Raw genomic sequence first — 16,695 nt, forward strand, 5'->3', positions numbered from 1 at the left:
ATCATGGAGGATGGGCGTTGACTGTCGAGCCATCAACAACATCACCATCAAATACCGCCACCCCATCCCAAGCCTCGATGACATGCTAGACGAGCTTAGTGGCGCCAGCATCTTCTCCAAGATCGACTTGAAGAGCGGCTACCATCAAGTTCGTATGAAGGAGGGTGACGAGTGGAAAACCGCCTTCAAGACGAAACAGGGTTTGTACGAATGGTTGATAATGCCATTCGGTCTTTCTAACGCCCCATCTACCTTTATGCGTCTTATGAACCATGTTTTAAGGTCGTTTATTAACAAGTTCGTAGTTGTTTACTTTGATGATATACTTTTCTATAGTTCGAACTTGTCCGAGCATGTTGAGCATTTGAATTCCGTGTTGTTTACTCTCCATAAAGAGAGACTCTACGCAAACTTGAAAAAGTGCGTGTTCGCTGCTGATCAGTTGGTTTTCCTAGGCTTTGTTGTTTCCTCGCAGGGTCTTAAGGTGGACGAGGAGAAGGTTCGCGCAATCGAGGAATGGCCTACACCAACGAGCATCACTCAAGTCCGATCGTTCCATGGCATAGCAAGTTTCTACCGGAAGTTCGTGAAAGACTTCAGCACCGTGGCCGCGCCTCTTACCTTGGTGATCAAGAAGAACAGCGAGTTCCACTGGGGAGAGGAACAAGACAAGGCGTTTGCTGAACTTAAGAGACGACTCACGAACGCACCATTGCTTACCCTGCCCAACTTCAACAAAACCCTTGAAGTTGAGTGCGATGCGTCGGGAGTCGTGGTCAGAGCTGTCTTGACTCAAGGAGGCAGGCCGGTGGCGTATTTTAGTGAGAAGCTTAGTGGAGCTACGCTTAACTACCCTACGTATGACATGGAGTTATATGCCCTCGTTTGTACCATGGAGGTTTGGCAACACTATCTATTGGCGAGAGAGTTTGTGATTCATACTGATCACGAAACTCTAAAGCATCCCGCGGTAAGACAAACCTCAAGAGATGTCATGCGAAGTGGTTGGAGTTCATTGAGTCGTTCCCCTACGTCATTAAGTACAAGAAAGGCAAGGAGAACGTAGTCGTCGACGCCTTATCAAGACGGCACACACTGATCACCACCATGGATGCGCGAGTGTTGGGTTTTGAAAGCATCAAGGATGCCTATGCTGGAGATGCTGAATTTGGAGATTGCTTCCAGAACCATGGGAAGGGAATCTACACCGAATTCTACCTTCACGAGGGGTTCTTGTTCAGAGGACGATGGCTGTGCATACCAAATGGATCTATCCGGGAACTGCTTGTTCGCGAAGCCCATAGTGGAGGATTAGCGGGTCATTTTGGCATCACCAAGACCTTGGCCGTGCTCAAGGAACATTTTTACTGGACAAAGATGCAAAGTATGGTGGAGAAGCACGTTGGCCGTTGCATTGTTTGTCGCACCTCCAAGTCGACAACTCACCCGCATGGTCTCTACATGCCCTTGCCCGTGTCTACCGCGCCATGGATCGATCTCTCCATGGATTTCATCCTAGGCCTACCCCTTTTGGTGCATAGAGATAGTATCATGGTGGTTGTTGATAGGTTCTCGAAGATGGCTCACTTCATCCTGTGCCACAAGAACAATGATGCTGTGCAATTGGCAAATTTGTTCTTTAGTCAGGTCATAAGGCTTCATGGCGTCCCGCGTACCATCATATCCGATCGGGATCCCAAGTTTCTTGGCCACTTCTGGCGCACTATTTGGCGAAAGCTCGGGACGAAGCTCCTCTACTCCACCGCGGCTCACCCTCAAACCGACGGCCAAACGGAGGTTGTCAACAGATCAATATGTGTCTTACTCCGCACAGCTATCGCAAGCAACAAAGGCTCCTGGCTCGAGTGCATTCTGATCATCGAGTTCGCGTACAACCAAGCGGTGCATTCGTCCACAAAGAAGTCACCGTTCGAGGTCGCATACGGATTCAAGCCATTAACGCCGCTGGATCTCCTCCCTATACCCCCAAATGAAGCCGAGAATCAAGACGGGGCCGCAAGAGCAGAAATGGTTAAGGCACTACACGAGGAGGCTCGAGCCAATATAGAGCGAAGGAACTAGCAGTACGCACGCTTTCTCAATCGAGGACGTAAACCGATGCTGTTCAAGCCTGACGATTGGGTCTGGTTGCACTTAAGGCCGGAGAGGTTCCAGCAAAAACGCAAGGACAAGCTCAGCCCGCGAGGATATTGCCCATTCCGAGTCATCGAGAAGATCAACGCTAACGCCTACCGACTCGAGCTTCCAGGTGAGTTTGGTACGTCTACCTCTTTCAATGTCACTGACCTCGTTCCATTTGATGTAGGCGAAAACGAAGATGTTTTGGGGACAAAACCTTTTCAAGGGGGAGGGAATGATGTGATCGCAGGACGCGACCTCGGCCAAGAAGATCAAGACACGCCGGACGCGACCGAGACGCCTGACCAAGACGCATCGGACGCGACCAAGACAACCTTTTCAGACGCGGCCAAGGTTCCAACAATCCTTCTCGGAGCCACCACACGTTCCAAGAGCTCAGCAAAGACGGCCAAGCAGCGGCTCAACCTATTTGTCCGATCTTTCGTCCAACGCTAGCCATCCCTTGAAGACTCCGAAGGCTCAGTCCGCTTAGTCTTCACTCTTACCCAAGAGTAAAGACGATCAAGTCGTTAAGCAAGGAAGTGTACTCTTTTTCCTTACTCCGGGTTTGTCCTAATGGTTTTACCGGAGAAGGTTTTAACGAGGCATGGAGCTAAACGCAAAACGCCTAAAGGTTAAGTTGCTTCACGCGCAAGACCAAGGCGGTTATCTCTCTTCCCTCTTAGTTTTTGGTTTAAATTTGAAACATTGAGAATATTCTCCTTTGATCCTTTAGCTTTTGAACGTTGAGAGCTTAGCGTTGAAAGTCAATAGAGGCGACGTGTTCCATTTACAAGGGAAACACGTCTAAGGACGATTGTGCGGACCATTAAGAGTCCGCGTGTCCCTAAGCCCTCACTTGACCTAATGTATTTAAACTCTCTCTTAGCTTTGTTCCTCCTTAGACTTGTATGAAATTAAAACTTTTCTTCAAGAGAGATTCTTGAAACTTGTCTCACTCTTCTCTTTCTTCAATCCGGGATTGAACCTTGAGAAAATCCTAACAAGCCTCGAACCGGGTTCAACCTTGTTAGAGACCGTATCAAGAGGAGAGCCAAACCTCTTGTGTCGTTTCTCGATCCATTCGTACTTCCCCTCACTTTGCTTCCATCTTTCCCCTTCACAACCTCGAGTCCTCTTTCACAAGTCCTTGAATTCTCCACCGAATCATCTCAACTCGTCTCCACCATCATTTCCGCCGCAACCGTTCGTTCGTTCGTTCCACACCCGTACCACCCGATCGATCCGTTCGTGGCTTCTCGACGTATCTCCCAAACGGCTCGCTTGAATTCCCTCAAACTCTGTTTCCCTTGTTTGATTCTTACCTAGATCCGAATCCTAGAACCTCGAGGGAAGTTCTACCGTTTGAAAGTTGGCCGAGAGCTCAAGCCGCGACCGTACCGCAGCCGTACCGCGACCGCGTCTCCGGGTCACATCAATATTGCAAATTAATTACTTTTTAAGAATTTTTTTGAAGATTGATTGTTGGAGCAAACAACCTTTAAATCTTCATTTTGAGGATTTTCTCCCTTGAAAATGAAGAGAGTTATTGGAGATGCCTAAATGCAACATTATTTAAGGTTATTATTATTATATTTTTTTCAAATATATATATCAGCAATAAGTTGATGGTGTATAAAAAACAGAAGTATCATGAGTTTAAGTACTAAACCAAGCCAAATTATGCATTCATTCATTTATCAAAAAATCATCATGTATATATCTATCAAAATAACTAAAAAGCTGGTGATTTGAAAAATTTTATGCACTACAATCTTCAATTTCATAATGTTAAATACGTAAATAGCCAAAAAAACATGCGGACTTGCTCTGGCGCCGTAGACCACCAGTTTCAGGGACCCTTAAGTGAAGGCTTAAAAATCTCTGGTTGCGAGCTTAGGCCTAGTGGGCTAGTCAGATCACTGTGTGGTTTGGACACGGCGTTATGAAAAAAAATAGCCAAAAAATAGTCTTATTAGCCAATGTAATCGTAGCCGAATACTATGTTAGACGGATCAAAGTTAGCCACGTCAGCGATCCATGCCAAAAGGCAAAAACTTTTTCCCTCTTAAACATTGCCGCCTCACTAAACTTTATGGCGGATAACTATAATTTTACAAAACTCGCGCACTAAAATAAAAATAGATCCTAACCATCCATTCATCAAAACTCAACATCTAACAGCACTCTCATCGCCACGTCACTGATCCGCGTTAAAGTACGTCAACCAATCAGATCTCTTTTGTATTCTCCTATATAAAACAAACAAAGACTCAACGATTGAAGAATCAAATCAAAACCAAAACCAAAACCTCAAAAATCAAAATCTTGAAAAGCTCTAATTTCAAAAATGGCCAAGGCAGATAAGAAACCAGCAGAGAAGAAACCGGCGGAGAAAGCTCCGGTGACCGAAACCGCGGCGGCGGGAGAGAAGAAACCAAAAGCCGGCAAGAAACTCCCCAAGGAGCCAGCCGTCGCCGGGGACAAGAAGATGAAGAAGAGATCTAAGAAGAACGTGGAGACATACAAGATCTACATCTTCAAGGTGCTGAAACAAGTCCACCCAGATATCGGGATCTCGAGCAAAGCCATGGGGATCATGAACAGTTTCATCAACGATATCTTCGAGAAGCTTGCTGGTGAGTCTTCAAAGCTTGCGAGGTACAACAAGAAGCCGACGATTACTTCTCGGGAGATTCAGACGGCGGTGAGACTTGTGTTGCCTGGAGAGTTGGCGAAACATGCTGTTTCTGAAGGGACTAAGGCTGTTACCAAGTTTACCAGTTCTTAGATTTTGTGGTTCTGTAATGTGAGGAGGAAGTACTAGTTTTATCTGAATGTGAAATATGGGTTTTAATGCTTTTGGTTTGGGTAAGTAATTTGGGAATTAGGGTTTCTCATTGTGGCACTGTTATGAAATTCTAATTAGCTTTCCAATGTTATATTACTCGGTTTCAATTCGTAAAAACCAATCTTTGTGATTCGTTAAGTTCATAAGTATCCAAAACTTTGACAACAGCAGTTTAGTTTTGAGAAGGTGCTGTGCTTGAAAAGTTTCTTAGCAAATCCATGGAACATAAACAAAATCAAAAGGTTTCAAATTGAGTCTATTTCTTTTTGTTGTATTTGAACCGAATTCGTATACTTTGAACACTAACTTACCGGTATAACAAAACTGTAATGAAGGGTTACTTTTGAGTCCGCACCAGTTATGTCATTTCGATATTACATATCTCAGAACTTTTTTTTGACAATACAAAAATCAAGTTTATGAAAGCCGTTTCTTCAGTTACATTCAATGTTTAGGTTGGGAAAACTATCTTTCTGATAAGTTACATGAAGCATAACGAAATTACATGGAGTGGGAGTACAAACTTGAAAAAGATATTGTCTAGGAAAAAGATATATGAATGTATACCATACCGCTCACATTGAAAACTCGTGCTTTTGAATTGATCTGATCATTTCTTTGGATACGTTCGATGGTCAGGACCAACATCGCGTGAACCAGTGTTGATGTAAGGTCCTCTAAAAGTTGCTTGAGGAGATAATGGTTTTGTTGGATCAATTACTGGTTTTTTCGATGATCTGCAGCAACCAAAAGAGGTGAGAGAGAGAGAGAGAGAGAGAAGAATAATCATATCACAAAAAGATCAGAGAAGAAAATCTAACTAACAGTTGAGAGAGAGAGAGAGAGAGAGCAAAAGAGGGTTGGTTCTTACGCCATGTAAAAGGGGAACGCTAACCCTGCAGATGCGAAAGCAACCAGACCGGTGGCTACAATGATGTTACGTGATGGCGCCATTTTGTAATGATCTCGTTTTGACTCTGAAATCCAACCAAGAAAGAGAAAAACCAGAAACACAACTGGAATCAGTCTCAGACGACTATGAGAAAGATACAATACAAATGCTCAAACAAAACTATTACATATGCAAAATCCATGTGTTAACAAACAACATCTACACAACAACAACAACAACAACAACAACAACAAGCTCTTTGTAATCGATTTACATGAAACAAACATCATGAGACACTACTTGTTCATTTCTTCACAGCCAGGACAAGCTTTGCAACATGAGAGTTCCAAACACCACTCGAGATAAACCAATAACAAGCTCATCATACTCGATTTACATGAAATATCATGAGACTGACACTACTCGTTTTATTTTTATTTTTCTACACAGCCAGGACAAGCTTTTGCAACATGAGAGTTCCAAACACCACTCGAGATAAACTGGATTAATCAGTTCTCAGATATGATGAATTAAAGACACACAAATCAGATATTTCCGAGAGAAACCTCCAATGAGTAATTCTATTTCGATTTCCTAATACACGAAAATCCACTATCATCGACAAAGCCATTACAATTCCACGATGAAACAATAAACCAATCCGAACCTACATTTCTACTATAAAACAAACCGATTCGAATTCAAACTACTCCGTGGAGATGTTCAGAATCAAAGTGAAGAGAAGATCTGAGATCCCTAAACCCACAAAATTTCAGATAGGGAATTATAATTTCAACCAATCAATTCGAACAAAATCAGTCACAAATACCGAAAATGAACGCAAAATTTTCAAATTCATAACCACGAACGCAAGCAAGCGGATACAGAAGAAGAAGAAGAGTATCTCTCACTTGCGATATGAGGAGGAGGCCGAGTCGACTCAGTGAAACATTTGGGAATTTGGGCACCGAGTCCCGGATGCGTATGAAAAGTTCCGACGAGGAATTTGGACGTGACGAGCTGGGAAATTTATATTGGGCCTATATACAACTTAAATGGGCCTTCATAATTAATCCTCGAAAAATAATAACTAATTTGAAAATTCATGTCAAATAATAAAATTAAATTTATCTCAACAGAAAAAGGCTAAAACTTCACAAAAATTAAACATATATAACTGTAAATTTAAAAAATACAACCATCAAAATAAAAACTAGTAATAAAAAAATAATATGGCAAAAAGACTTAACTCTAGGTTAAAAATTATTAAATGAAAAGTCATAATGAATCAAAGCAACTTTGTAAAATTTTTTTATATGTATTATAAGTATAAGTTTTTTTATGAAAAATTATTGTAAAGAGTAACAATCATCATAACAGTTATTCATATTCATACATGCATAAACAAATATTATGATGAGTGGTCCTAAGTAAGAATATCAAACAAATGATTATAATAAGTAAATATAACTTTCTGATAAAATAATTTTAAAAATAAAATTTTCATCTTAAATAAAATTTTATCAACTAATAGTTATGATAAAAATATACAACTTCTTAAAATAAAAGATTATAGAGTTAAATCTTGAAAAACACATATATAATGATTATATACTTACATCCATGATTCTCTCCGCGTCCATCACATACTTCAAGTGAAAATTCAGCAATTGATATGCATGAATGTATCATCACTTACACGAAAATGTTAACTAGTGACGAGAATATTACATATCCTAGTTTTGGTAATGAAAAAGGTAGATGTCTGACCGCCGTTAAAAACAAAAATAAATATTTATATCATTATTATTAATTCCAAAAGGTGTACGTGCAACAAAAATTGGAGATATAAATATACAATAAGTATAACATCAACGTATATTCACTAATTCACATACACACAAACATCAAACATTTGATTTCTCCCCCTCTCTCTATCGAATCTAGTTTCTTCTTCAAACAAACCATGCGTAACCCAATGTCACTCCCATCTACTGTCCTCCTCCTTATGGTGATCTTCTCAAATATCCCCCTTACTCTAGAGAAGCTGAACTTAGTGTTTATCCAAAAACACTAAGGTACACATATGAGGGACTCACAGAGAAATTGGTAACAACTTGGCAGACTTGGGTATCGAAATGTTTTTCTTTGAACAAACCCTTGACCACTTTACCTACCCTCCTGGAAGTAATATGAAGTTTCGTCAAAGTTATGCGATCAATTCCAAGTGTTTGGGAAGGTGGAAAATGCAATGCACCTATCCTAGCTTATCTTGGAGCGGAGTCTTTATTTTTAAGTCAATAAGCTTATAAAAATGAAATTTTGATTACTTCATAAGAAAATTAGTATAGTTTTACTTATGTTTTGCTCATTTTTAAGTTTAAAATTTAGAAAGTAAAATATGCTTAAAACATAAGCAAAACATAAATAAAACTATACTAATTTTCATTACTTTCTAAATTCTAAACTTCCATTTCGTTATGCTTCATGTAACTTATCAGAAGTGAACACACAAAAAAACTTAAAAATGAGCTTATACGAATGAATTTCTGATTACCTAATGAGAATTTTAGTATGTGATTAAAATTAGTTTGATATGAGATAAAACTAATATTTATGAAATTAAAACAGACAGAAAACTATATGAAGATAGAAAAGTATACTAAAAAATATGTTGGTTTTCCAAAAACATTTTGTGGATTTCTTTGTATTAATTTTGTTTAGTTAATTTTAATTATTTTAATACTATATAAGAATATAACATATAAAATTTATATAATGCATAGATTATTTTTGATAGATAATTTTACATTCTTCTCTGTTAAGATGGAGCTAGTGCATATAATCAGGGACTCATTGTATGGATATTAACCTGAAGCGCAAGGAAGACCCGGATTGGCTGGTAGAACAACGTGAGAATCATTGAATCTTGTATTCACACCTATCAGAATGATCTTTAGAATCTTAAAATATCTAAAACAAAATTGGCTGTAATAAATTAAGGTATCGTTATTAATACAAAATCAAGTTTATGAAAGCCGTTTCTTCAGTTACATTCAATGTTTAGGTTGGGAAAACTATCTTCTGATAAGTTACATGAAGCGTAATGAAATTACATGGAGTAGAGCACAAACTTAAAAACGATATTGTCTAGGAAAAAGATATGAATGTAATACCGCTCACATTGAAAACTCGTGCTTTTGAATTGATCTGATCATTTCTTTGGATAAGTTCGATGGTCAGGACCAACATCGCGTGAACCTGTGTTAATGTAAGGTCCTCTAAAAGTTGCTTGAGGAGGTAATGGTTTTGTTGGATCAATTACTGGTTTTTTCGATGATCTGCAGCTACCAAAAAAGGAGAGAGAGAGAGAGGAAAAAAGAGAATAATCATATCACAAAATGATCGGAGAAGATCTAACTAACAATTGAGAGAGAGAGAGAGAACAAAAGAGGGTTGGTTCTTACACCATGTAAAAGGGGAACGCTAACCCTGCAGACGCGAAAACAACCAGACCAGTGGCTACAATGATGTTACGTGATGGTGCCATTGCAATGGTCTCGTTTTGACTCTGAAATCCAAACTAAAGAAGAGAACAAAACTGGAATCAGTCTCAGACGACTATGAGAAAGATAGACAGGGAGAGAGATACAATACAATGAACTCAAATGCTCAAAACAAAACTATAACAAATGCAAAATCTATGTGTCAACAAACAACAACAAGCTCTTCATAATAGATTTACATGAAACAAAACATCATTAGAGTCAACTTGTGTTTTTTCTTAACAGCCAGGACAAGCTTTGCAACATGAGAGTTCCAAACACCACTCGAGATAAACCAAATCAAATCAGTTCTCAGTTATGATGAATTCAAGAAACACAAGTAAGAATCATATATTTCCAATAAGTAATTCTAATTCGATTTCACAGGTGGTTCGCCAAAAAAGTCACAATTAGTGAATCCTATAATATACTAATCCACGAAAAGCCCTGAATCCAGTATCATTCCCCAAAACCTACAGTTTCTACTATAAACAAACCCTGTTTAAAGAAGAAAACGACGTCGTTTAAAGAGGATTTTGTGAGGAAATGAGAATCAGGTTCGATTTGGGGATGTAATTAAAGAAAAAAACGACCTCGTTTTACCATCTGTTAGTTGGTAAAACGACCTCGTTTTACCAACTAACAGATCTTGCTAACGCCTAATTAACTCCGTTTAATATCTTTGTCTGGCCAGTTAACATTGTGATTCAAACGGCAAAGTCAACAAGACTTCATGATTTAAATAGAAATCAAGAAAAAAATGAAGATTTTTTTTCAACAAATAAAATAAATCAACGAAAATGCTAACTCCTAGATTTTAATGATATTTTCCCCCTAAAAAATTGTTATGTCATAAAAAAAACACTCACTTTTCGTATTTGTCTGTTTGAACTTTGGATTAATAAATAATAATACAAACTAAAAAATAAAAGAAACCGATCAAATGACTCCGGGTAATGGCACATGAATATAGTGCTACACAATGGATTGTTTTTAGCGCCCACCTTTGTCATCATATTTGGCATACTTGGATTTTTGAGATAAATAATAACAAATTGATTTTTCAATTCATAGATTAAAAAAAATTAGCAAAAAGAAAGGAAGCGCAAACAAAACAAACGTCAGTGAGGTGAGCCCAAACCAAGTCTTCGCAACCTCTCTCCGCTTTTCATTGTTTGCTTTCCCAAGTTTGTATGGGTTTTCTTCTTGAAGCCAATCTTTTTTCCCCTTTCTTTCTGATTAGATTAGAATCTCTCTATTTCTCTCTTTCTCTTGGGTTCAGGGCTGACTTACTAAGGGCAAGTCCAATGGTAGTATTTAATTTTGAGACTCTTATATTTCTTTAACAATATATTGTGTACTTTTTATAATATAAGAACTTTTAGAATCTTAATTAAAATTATTCCTTCTAATGATGGTATATAACTGGGGTTTTTATTTTTTAAAATAAGATAGTATCTTTTAGTGGGTTGACATGAGGAATGGCTTTTGGAACCACAGTTGCTTTGCTACCACACAATCAACGTATATCAACATAACCAGACAACAGAGTCTTATTCTCTCCTTCACTTTTGTCTGATATAACACCCTGTGAATACATGAAAGCTAAGCTCAGGACTGCATATAACAGTGCCTATGGATAATAATAAAAGGAAGAGAGAAATCAAATTACACCTCAAGTATTCAAGCCACATGTCAGTGCCGGTCCGACAATTATTAGTGCCCTATGCCGAACTAAAAAATATGCTTTTTTATATATTACCAAAAAATTATAACTAATGGTATATAAGACTTTATGTTTAGTGTTTTGAAAATTTATTAACACAAACCAAAGCCAAAGCATTAGTTTTGATGAAAAGATTTATCTAATAGTTTAACAAAGCAAACTATTAACCTCAAAATAGAAAAAATCAAAACTAAAACTAACAATTAACCTCAAAAACTATGATTTGCACTTATATTAAAGTCCACATTTTTGTAAAAATCTTTAGATATATATAAAAACTCTATAATAATTTTACAAAAAAATGCCTTAATTTTTTTGATGCCCTAATCCTTTGCTTGAGTTGATTGCCCTATGGGCCGGCCCTGCATGTCGGTTATCAGAGTTTCACCAAGAAAAACAATGGTGACCTTGCAAACACACTTGATGATTGGCTTGATTGCAAAAACCCAGTGTGCACAACCCATGCAATATCGGGCGAGGAAATCTTCAATGAAACAAGTGTCAGCCGTGTGGAACAAGTTGGTAATCAAAGGGAACGTAAACAACTTAAAATGAAAATCACCAGTACACCACAACGAAAAATTAGAATTGTTTTTCCCAAATCCAAACAAGTTTTACATCATCAACTTGCCTGTGATGGTTGGGTGCGCTCTTGGCAAACCGTCAAAGGTTGTCTTTGTGGAATTTTCACCGCTAAACCCTTGGTTAATTGGATAATTTTTGTAAGAAAATGGTTGAGAAGAATTTGAGAAACCGCCAGCACAAAAAACGAATCAGTAGAACAAAGAAAGTAGGCAAAAAAAAAGTAAACGAACGAGAGGGCATTACTTGATAAAAAAACCGTAACCTCTCCACTTCTTTAAGTAGCTGATGAAAGAGAAGATAAGACAATAAATAGATAGAAATTCATCTGATGAATGAATTGTTTCGCAACAAGAGGACAGAGTGAGGTGCATATATACCACCATTGTCTTGTTCCTGTAGACTTTGTTCAGAGCCAGAGCCACTGAGCCACATCCGTATCTTCTGGAAAAAGGTCAAATCTTTTTTTAAGGCCATTTAGACTATTGGCTAAATGATTGATCAAAGCAGCATTCTCCTTTTCAATCATAATCACCTTTTATCACAAGTGATTACTATCATTTTAAACCTCTTTCTTTGCAATACAGAGAGTATGTGATTGATGGCCACAGCATGAAGCGTACATTCTTTCAAGAATTGTACTCACCCCAAAATTGGGTCCAAACACCGGTATGTAATTGTCCACCCCCTCAATTACTATTGTAACATTATTTTGAAGCTGTCGACTAAATTATGTCGTCTTTAATTGTTATGAAGCACATGGAAGCAATGCTAAGCTTGTTGTGGAGGTCCATGGGGCCATATTTCAGAGATTTTAGAGTTGCAATCCTCGACACTTGGTTTACTCACATGCTCAGCACTGACCATACAGCCATCTTTACGTCAACATCATTATTGGGTTCACCCTTAAATATTCTCTTCTTATTTCCACATCCACTCAATACAGCCATCTTTCCTCCTCGTTTTCACTCGTTTTTATTTCAAAAAAACACCTCACATTATCGTCCCAATGAAAGGGAAAATCGTCCCAATGAAAGGGAAAGTTGAATCACCTCACATTATCCTTTATCCAAAACTAGTATATTATTTATATCGGGCCGTCGTTTAAGTCATCGCATCATATGATATACACATCTCCACTAATTAATCCGCACCAAAGTGATCAGATATATAAATGATTATGATTATTTAAACTGATTCCACAGAAAAATAATAAATCAATAACTAGCTAGCTAGTTGGAGAACGACGTGATCACAACATGGGATTATCATGATGATGCAAGTATATCACCAACTGCTTAATTCATAAATCACATTTACGACATTATCATTGTATAATTGCGTGACCTACTATGCTAAGACCACATCAAGCTCTCTTTTTTTTTTTTTATAATACTAATCTCTGTCGAAGTTGACTCGTAAGAGATAAGTTTGATCTCGTATTAGTTTTAGTCATTTTACGACAACATATATGTAAAGCTTTTGGATCAACAAATCTTTCTTTATCCTACCAAAAACAAATCTTTCTTTAGTTTAGATACATAAAGTGCCAATATATATATATATAAAACCCTCAGTGATCTAACTGTAAGACTCTATCAAACTTGGGATTTAAAATTTGCAAGTGACGATGCCACTTCCTTGCAGAGGCTTAGTAAGTAACTAGCTAATCAATAAACTAGAGATATTCAGATTTCGCGATGGTTTCCATTTTCAGATTAATTAAACAGCAAAACCCTACCTGCTTCTGCTGGAGAACTCGCAGAAATTGCAGGGCACTCTCATCTTCCTCGTCGAATCTGATCGCCTCTTCTTTATCTGAACCCTACCTCTCACCATATCTTATGTAGTCGGATCGAGCGAAACTGCGAGGGTTATTATTTAAGGCCTATATAGAGCCCTATAAATTAACGTCGTACGTTTGACTTTTGTCTACAAACATATTTTGATCAGGGTTTTGGATGTTATTAAATTTACTAGGATAATACCCACGCTATACCGCAGAATTGTTTTTTGTTTAGAATTATTTTAATTATTTTGAATATAATTTTTGTATGGTGTTTGTATAGTTTCTTTGACAATATTCATTGATAATATTTTTGTTTTTAGGATTTTGTTATTATTCATTGATAATGAAATTGTAACCTAAGATCAATTTTGTTTTTTTTCTTCTATTACGATGCATGGGAGGGAGCACCATTATTTTTGTTAGTTGTTTTATTTTAATCAATCTTGGCTGATGATATTAAATTAAATAATTACAAATTTTATGACTTCTATATGTTGTGGTTATTATTATTGGTAAAATAACTAAGTCGCATTGTGTATGTAACATAAAATACGTACTTGAATTTAAAAGAACTGTTTTTTTTACATACCTTGACCGTAAATCATGAAATGATATTTTAAATCAAAAATAGTATTTTGGAAAAGCTGAGATGTTATTATTTTTTTCCGACTTAATTTTCTTCTGTTTCTTGGTTATCTTCACCTTATATTTTGATTAGTATTGGTAAAATTTAATGGTTAAATTATTATTAGACTTTTTTATTGTTGGGAATACATGTGTCTCTGTACTGGAGATTGTTGAATATCTCAAAAACCATCTTCTACTACAATACCCTCAAAGCCGAGATTTAGACTCAGAGTTCATTACAAAAACCATAGACGAATTGACAGGTTTTGGCTTAAATAAAAAAACTTTCAACTTTTAAATTCCTAAAGTTCAAAACAACAACAACACAAATCCACCAAAGGGCTTGTAAGAGTCATGCTTGAATGCCATTGTTTGAGAAGCAATTGGACAAAACACCACGGTGAAGAGACGGAAGATGATTGAAGTTTAAAACAGGCATTGAGAATCGGAGAAATAGGCAAAATATAATTATGCGTTGAAATCGAATTATAAATCAAATTAGAAGCATAAGATAAAATTGAGTTATTATGAAATCAAACCACATTCTGTTCTTGTCCAGATATTTTTCTCGGAAAACCAAGTTCAGCCATTCAATACCTTGTGCCTGCAGTTCCTGGACCCATTTCTTCGCCCTCTTAAATGAGGCTTGTGACAATAGAAAACAAGAGTTAAGCAAACCTAAGCTTTTCTTCTCCAAGCCTTAAAACATTGAAGTCCACCGTTGATCAGCAAATCCATTTACTTATTTAGGACTAAAGCATGGGACTGTGAGTTTCGTACTTGATCTGTAATGTCAAAGACAATAATTAATTGCAGTAGATACACCCCTGTAGACAATAATTAATTGGAGCCATGCTACGGTATCGTGCCTGACCAGCTGTATCCCAAATCTCAAACTTCACAGTGGCATCGTTTACAGCCAGTGTTTGAGAGAAAAAAGCTGCACGATTCATGTAACATAACACAAAGAGTATGAAAGAAAAGTCAAGATTTAACAACAGAAATAAATATAAAAATCTACAGCAAAGAGCAAAAGAGAAAAAAATGCCACCACCAACCTGGAATTCAACAAACTGATCTTTAACAAACACAGCACAAGACTTGATTTTCCAGCCCCAGCATCTCCAAGTAATACCTGAAACCCTTAAACAAAAACAAAAAGGAACAAAACAGACTTGTCTTCCGCTATAGGTTATACCTTCTAACAAAGAGACCTTAAGTATCCACAAGCATCCTTATTAAATACCATAATCATTCCACGAGAATGTTTTGATATCCAAATGGTTCATATTGCATCAGATAAGCAAATCATTATAAAAGTATCTAAACGCAATCATTCATACAAAAAGGTTAGGGAATTTCAATTAGCAGAAAGGGTTTCTTCATACTAATTTAGCTAACTCGTTAGAACCCTAAAAATACAATAACAACCAATAAATCTATAACCTTTACTCCACACCCTAGAACCACGACGATCGAATTGAAAACAAAAGAACCACGACGACCGAATCAAACATTCTCGAAAAGAAAACAGTCGTATTCACCAAAGATAAACAAAAACAAAAGCAAAAAAAAAAAAGAAAACAGAATGCTCCAGCTGTATTAATTCTCTTAATTTGATTGGACACAAGTTTTAATTGAGAGAGCAGAGAAGAAGAACCCTAGGGTGGTGGGGGGGGAATTAGAGAAAAACGGATCCGAAAATCAAAGAGATGGTGAAACAGTAAATCATAACGAAATCGAAGAAGAGAAATCAAATGGGGAAGCTGACCTTAGAGAAGATGATGATGATGATGGAGAAGGGGGTTTGCTTGTGGGGATAGTGTATCTCTCTCTCGCAGCAGTTGGGTTAGACGAAAGCAAATCGGCGACGGAGAAGAAGAACAAATTGAAAAATAGAAAAACGACGACGAAAAAGCAGAAAGACAAAACACGGTTTGCTTCAATTTTCTTTAGTACACGACACGTATGACTAAATTGAGATGAACTGTATTAATGTTATAATTTGATAGGTAGTTGATTTTTACTGAGGTAGGTGTCAACACCTACTTCAATACAGAAGCTGATGTGTCAAGCAAGGAAAGGAAAGCAACACATTGTGTTTTTATTGTATTGATTCTAAGTCAAACATTTTATTAGAATTAGTTCGTAAGGATTGAGAGAACGTCTGTATCATCAATAAAATTTGCAGACTTTTGTCTCTTCTTTTCTTGCTTGATCTAGCTTTGAAATAATTTACAAATTTAACGATTTGAATAACGCAAGCATAAGTGAAAGGGATTCCAAAATCACATTCACTTCAAAAAGTAGATAATCAATTCTACATAATAAAAAAGTTGCATAGTGCAACTGAAAATCGCCCCACTCACACACCGGTTTTAGTGCTCATGACTTATGAGTGTCGTGGCATTTCTGTAGATTGTGGCATTAGGAGACAAAGTCAACACTATTATTGAAGAAAACGGCTGGAGGCACAAAGCGGCCCCATTACAAACAGGAGCGGCGGGACCGGGAATTGATTCAAGATTCCCTTGTGCCCTACAA

At 37.3% G+C, this 16,695-nt stretch overlaps 2 protein-coding genes, 2 long non-coding RNA genes and 1 pseudogene across 8 annotated transcripts in view; 2 read left to right on the plus strand and 3 right to left on the minus strand.

Annotated features, from left to right (window-relative positions):
- Nucleotides 1-4,417: 4,417 nt before the first annotated feature.
- On the plus strand, nucleotides 4,418-5,107 carry LOC104770630 (histone H2B.10). Its single transcript, XM_010495084.3, has one exon. It carries the CDS (start codon nucleotides 4,490-4,492, stop codon nucleotides 4,928-4,930), a length of 441 nt encoding a protein of 146 aa, XP_010493386.1. The 5' UTR covers nucleotides 4,418-4,489; the 3' UTR covers nucleotides 4,931-5,107.
- Nucleotides 5,108-5,249: 142 nt separating this feature from the next.
- On the minus strand, nucleotides 5,250-6,899 carry LOC104770631 (uncharacterized). 2 transcript variants are annotated; one of them, XR_764590.3, is made up of 3 exons: nucleotides 6,794-6,899; nucleotides 5,862-5,967; nucleotides 5,250-5,727 (listed from the first exon to the last, which is right to left on the minus strand). It is a non-coding gene; the product is annotated as an uncharacterized LOC104770631 (long non-coding RNA). The 2 variants fall into 2 exon arrangements; XR_002036924.2 differs by having other exon boundaries at nucleotides 6,712-6,847.
- Nucleotides 6,900-7,848: 949 nt separating this feature from the next.
- LOC147918769 (uncharacterized) overlaps nucleotides 7,849-16,695 on the plus strand; it is a 38,731-nt pseudogene continuing 29,884 nt past the window's right edge. The window contains exons 1-2 of the transcript XR_015592249.1: nucleotides 7,849-8,164; nucleotides 14,365-14,382. The product of XR_015592249.1 is annotated as an uncharacterized LOC147918769 (transcript). The remainder of the gene's footprint in view (nucleotides 8,165-14,364; nucleotides 14,383-16,695) is intronic.
- On the minus strand, nucleotides 9,061-9,459 carry LOC109131381 (uncharacterized). Its single transcript, XM_019242278.2, has 2 exons — nucleotides 9,350-9,459; nucleotides 9,061-9,223 (listed from the first exon to the last, which is right to left on the minus strand). The coding sequence occupies exons 1-2, from the start codon at nucleotides 9,430-9,432 to the stop codon at nucleotides 9,097-9,099; spliced, it is 210 nt and encodes a 69-aa protein (XP_019097823.1). The 5' UTR covers nucleotides 9,433-9,459; the 3' UTR covers nucleotides 9,061-9,096.
- Nucleotides 14,590-16,245, minus strand: LOC104770632 (uncharacterized). 3 transcript variants are annotated; one of them, XR_002037015.2, is made up of 3 exons: nucleotides 15,210-16,230; nucleotides 15,026-15,091; nucleotides 14,590-14,936 (listed from the first exon to the last, which is right to left on the minus strand). It is a non-coding gene; the product is annotated as an uncharacterized LOC104770632 (long non-coding RNA). The 3 variants fall into 3 exon arrangements; XR_015592607.1 differs by having other exon boundaries at nucleotides 15,021-15,091; XR_015592606.1 differs by having other exon boundaries at nucleotides 14,590-15,091; nucleotides 15,210-16,245.

The sequence above is a fragment of the Camelina sativa genome, chromosome 20 (genome assembly GCF_030686135.1).
Source record: "Camelina sativa cultivar CO46 ecotype springtype chromosome 20, ASM3068613v1".
Classification (NCBI taxonomy): Eukaryota; Viridiplantae; Streptophyta; class Magnoliopsida; order Brassicales; family Brassicaceae; genus Camelina; species Camelina sativa.